This window comes from Hipposideros armiger, unplaced genomic scaffold (genome assembly GCF_001890085.2).
Source record: "Hipposideros armiger isolate ML-2016 unplaced genomic scaffold, ASM189008v1 scaffold_1195, whole genome shotgun sequence".
Classification (NCBI taxonomy): Eukaryota; Metazoa; Chordata; class Mammalia; order Chiroptera; family Hipposideridae; genus Hipposideros; species Hipposideros armiger.
In genome coordinates this window covers 233,344-238,317 of record NW_017732545.1, presented here as the reverse complement: position 1 = coordinate 238,317, position 4,974 = coordinate 233,344, and the positions used below count along the sequence as shown (strand labels likewise).

The following is a 4,974-nucleotide window of genomic DNA, read 5'->3' as shown; positions in this document are numbered from 1 at the left end:
ACATACTGTGAGAGCCTACGCATCTTGTTTCTGAGAATGAAAAGATGAAATGACGTTTTAAACAACTTGATTCAGCTAGAATCAAAGTCAGGCTTTTAAAATACACAACACAGTCATTCAACAATTTGCCTAACAAAATGAGTTCATTATGTCTGTACACAAATATATATGTACAACCCAGTGGTTTCTAGTATATTTGCAAAATCATACAATCATCGCCACTATCTAATTCCAGACCATTTTCAGCATCCCAGAAAGAGACCCCATGGCCATTAGCCGTCATTCCCTCTCCCCTCTGCCCAGACCTTGGCAACAACTAACCGATTTTCTGTCTCTATACATTTCCCTGTTCTGGACATTTCATATCCATGGAATCCTACAATATGTGGTCCTTTGTGACTGGCTTCTTTTCTTTAGCACCATCGAAGTCTGTATCAGAACTTCATTCTTTTTATGGCCAAATAATTTCCCCTTTGATGGACAGACCACATTTCCCCTTGTATGGCTAAACCACATTTTATTTATCCTTTATCGGCTGATGGACATCTGGATTGTTTCCACCTTTTGGCTATGATCATTCAAGCACAAATTTTTGTGTGAACGTAGGCGTTCATTTCTCTTGGGTGTCTACCTAGTAGTGGAATTGCTGGTAAACCCTATGTTTACCTTTTCAGAAACCACCAGACTGTTTCCCAAAGCAGCTGCGCCATGTTCCATTCCCACCAGGAGGCTACACTTTTAATGTGGATTTACGGATGTGGATTCTTCTCTCTCTGATTCCTGCCAGGCTGATTTGGCAGAAATGCCAGGAAGGCTGGGGAGGAGCGTGCAAGGGGAGAGCAGCGGGGCTGAGGCATGGAGGGCAAGGTCTTGGGAGGCTTGACCTCAACCTGTGGGGCACGTCACTTCCTCTCTGTAACTCTCAGCGGCCTTACCTATAAAATGAAGATGTTGTTGACCAGTGAGTCTCAGTTAGGGATATCTGGCAAAGGCTGGAGACATTTTGGGGGTTACAGTGGGGTGGGTGATGCATCTGGCATCTAGTGGGTAGAGGTCAAGGATGCTACAATATGCTACAATGCGCAGGTCAGCCCCCCAAAGAATGACCTGTCAACAGCACCAAGGTTGAAAACTTTGCATTAGATTGAGGTGACCCCACGGTGGCCACTTTGAGGAACGACCACACTGCTTTCCAAAAACAGATGTGCCATCTTATAATCCCCCCAGCGACATGCAAGGGTCCCCGTTTCTCCACATCTTCGCCAACACACATACTTTGACCAGCCTAACAGGAGTGTAAAGGGCTTTTTTCAAAAGTCTGTTCTATTCACGATGTCCAGGACTCTTTACAGAATGCCGGTGCCATGAAGGACAAGATCAGTCATTTCCTTACCTGGTGCCTATAATTATACCAGCCGTTTGAACCTGCGACGATGACCACCCAGTGCTTGCCTCCGTCCTCAGGATCATCGATGGGGACAGCACCGATCCCCAGGACCAAGCTGAGCAACACAGCTCCTTCCCAAATCATTCTGCACCGCAGAGTTCAACTGCAGAAACCTGAGGAGAGAACGGCAGAGTCAAGCCAAAAAGGAAGGACATGAACAGAAGAATATTGTTGGCCCCTAAGAAAATATCACAGTAAATAGGTAAAAAAGATAAGACCATTTAGTCATCAGGGAGAACATGCTGAGGATATAAAAATGCTGACAGAGTGGAATTTTCTTTTCAACTCTGCTGCCTCTTTCCCCAGATGGAGAGAGTTCTTTGGGGGAAACTTTCAAAGTTTTTGTCACAACTTAGACTGCAGCAGATAAAATTCACCAACAAAATTCACCGTATTGGAAAAATGTCTACCTATCCTATGCACTGTTTGCAAGAAAAGAATATATTTGTAATGTACGCACAGAAAAATGTGGAGGGCAGACATAAAAGGTAATAACGACAGTTACTGCTGGGAGGCAGGTAGAATTAAGGATGATTTTCTTATTTGTCTCTTTTCCTACAATTAATATATATTACTTATACAATTAAATGTGTCAAAATTCAATACATGTTCCATGTAAACACTGAGGGGCAATTTATGAGTTTGTGCGCAAGCTATGTGGATAAGCAACAGTCAGACACTGGCAGCCCAAATTAATGTCTTTGACTAACACAACCCATTAACATGTATTCTGTGCAACAGGCAGGGAAAATGTTTTAATCCTTGTTTTATAGGAAGGGGAGGGTGAAGCAAGAGAGAAGGGACTTGCCCAAACCCCTCCACAGTCAGCTCTGGCTTTCCTGCTGCTGCATGGTTTTGCAGCCCAAGACTATTCTTCAAAGGACACGCCCAATTTTATACTCTGTTGCCAAAACTTTATATACAGTTTTAAAGCACCAAAGGCAGGACTAAGGCTGAGTCCTGGCCACTGTGCATGACCCAGATCAGACCCTGCCCTGTGTCCCAAATATGTCATTCTAAAAAAACCAGCCTTCCTGAGACAGAAGCCAGGCCTGTCCACTTTTAGATAAAAGGAACTCAACTGTCTGAGATGTAGGAACACAGAGCAGAACAGCCTGCAGGGCTGACCTCAACCTCCAATGCTATTTAACAGTGTTCATTCACTCATTCCCTCTTTCATTCACTCACTCATTCATTCACCCACCCGCCAGACCCCATGCTGGGTGTCAGGGAGGCAGTAAGGACAGGGCAAAGCCTCTGTCCTTGCAGAGCACACAGCCAGCTAGGGCACGAACCACGTCTACGCCTAAGAAACCACCCCCTACACTATGTACCCAGCACTGGGATACAATTCAAAATGGTGGCTTTGCCCCCACAAGTGCAGAAAACAGGAAACCTCGAGTCTGCTAAATGTTTAAAAACCTAGCGCCTTAGCCCAGTGCTTCTCCAACTTGACTGTGCACCAGATCTCCCGGGGGTCTTGTTGACATGCAGATTTTGACTCGGTGGGCCTGGGCAGGGCCTGAGACCCTGCATTTCTGACAAGCTCCGGGGGATGGCCAGATCTAATGCAGCAGGCAGGCCAATTTCCTAACCCTGGCGGCCTCCAGTCCACGCCTGCCCCGAAGCCCAGCATCCCAACGCTGCTCTACCCCACGATGTCTCCTCCCAAGAACTCAATTCCTAATCTGTAAACTGACTTGGGGCCAGAGTCAGGGTTCTTAAGCTTCACTGCAAGGTCCATGGATGGATGGGTCGCTACAGTAAGGCGTCCCACACTTGTTTTTAAGATTATCCTTATTAAACGGCCAAGTGTTTTCATTTGTCTGGTTTTTATTTTTCAGTATGGTACATTACAGACACCAGGGAACAGACAGGTGAGGGCAGCAGAACACGGCCAGAACCACTCTGGTCTGTTACTGTGTTAACGTCCACCTGAGGAAGCTCTCCCATGTCCACTAGACCTGACCAGGGTTCACCGCGGAGCTGGCAGGTAACAGTATAAGGTGCAATTATACAAACGTAAGAAGCAGCAACAATGAGGTCAGGCAAGAGAGCCAAGGAGGGGCCAGCCGAGTGGCTCGTTGGTTAAGATTTGGCTTGGGATGCCAGCTCAGAGCAGCAGGGCCCCGGTTCAGATCCCACATGGTCCAGTGACGCTGCGCCCTCTCCAGCTAAGATGGTGAACAACAGTTCAACCTAGAGCTGGGCTGCCGTGAGTCACTGGCGACAGCCTAGGCTGCAGCGGGGCTGCTGTGAGCTGCTGTAAGCTACGTGAGTGGCTGGCAGCGGCTGTCCAATGGCCGGTGACCGATCTGCCTCAGCCAGGAAGAGTGCAATGATCACAATACCAACATGGGCCAGTGAAGTGACTGGGAGAAATTTAAGGCAGGGGAGGAAGTCCCAGCAGGAGTGTGGGGTATCATTTTCAAAAGGGGAAGATTTTAAGGACGCCTGTCCGTTTGTAACAGCAAAACACTGGAAGCAGCATAAATGGTCATCTACAGGGACTGTGTAGTTAAGTCTTTATGGTACATCCTTATAATNGTGTTGGTGAGGATGTGGAGAAACTAGAACCTCCATTCACTGTTTGAGGGAATGCAAAATGGTGCAGCCACTTTGGAAAACACTTTAACAGTTTGTTAAAAAGTTAAACATAAAATTTACCATATGACCCAGCAATTCTATTGTAACGTATCTGCCCAAGAGAAACAAAAACACTTATCCATGCAAAGACTTGTATTCTTAGCAGCACTGTTCATAACAGGCAAAAAATGGAAACAACCCAAATGTCCAGCAACCGGTAAATGGACTGATAAAATGTAGTCTGTGCATACAATTTAAGACTCTGGCAATTAAAAGGAATAAAGGACTGACACATGCTACAACAACAGATAAGCCTCAAAAACATTACGCTAACAGAAGACCTAAAAAACCATGTTGTATGGCTCCATGTATATGAAATGTTCAGAAATGGCAGATGTATAGAGACAGAAAGTGTATTAGTGGTTGCCTGGGGCTGGGGACTGCAAATGGGCCCGGGGGGGTCTTACTAGGGAGACAGACATGTTCAAAACTGACTTATGGTGATATCTGCACAACTTACTAAGAAACCATGGAGTTGTACACTTGAAATGAGTGAATTAAGGGCCGGCCGAGTGGCTCAGTTGGTTAAGAGCTCGCTCAAGAGTGTGAGCTCTGAGCAACCGCGGTTCGATTCCTGGCCTGAGCTGGCAACAGGTGGCAGGATGGCTCAGCTAAAAAAATATATAATAAATAAATGGGTGAATTACATATGGTATGCAAAATATGCTTCAATAAAATTATATTTTAGAAAGGGCAGGCTCAGCGTGTCCCGTTAGCGCTAGCCTACGCTGTTGGGCCCGCTCACTACCACCCTGACAGGCACGTGCTTTCTCCCCATTTCACAGACGGGGACAGGCTGAGAAAGGGCTCAGCACTTCATCACGCCTCATGCGCTCTTCCACGCGCACCGGTCTCAAAGGCACGCCGTGGTTCTCTCCAGG

At 46.6% G+C, this 4,974-nt stretch overlaps 1 protein-coding gene across 1 annotated transcript in view; it reads right to left on the bottom strand.

Annotated features, from left to right (window-relative positions):
• LGMN (legumain) overlaps nucleotides 1–4,974 on the bottom strand; it is a 39,042-nt gene that overhangs the window by 20,673 nt on the left and 13,395 nt on the right. The window contains exon 2 of the mRNA XM_019632918.1: nucleotides 1,394–1,560. Within this exon, the coding sequence (XP_019488463.1) occupies nucleotides 1,394–1,531 (138 nt within the window). The 5' untranslated portion in view covers nucleotides 1,532–1,560. The remainder of the gene's footprint in view (nucleotides 1–1,393; nucleotides 1,561–4,974) is intronic.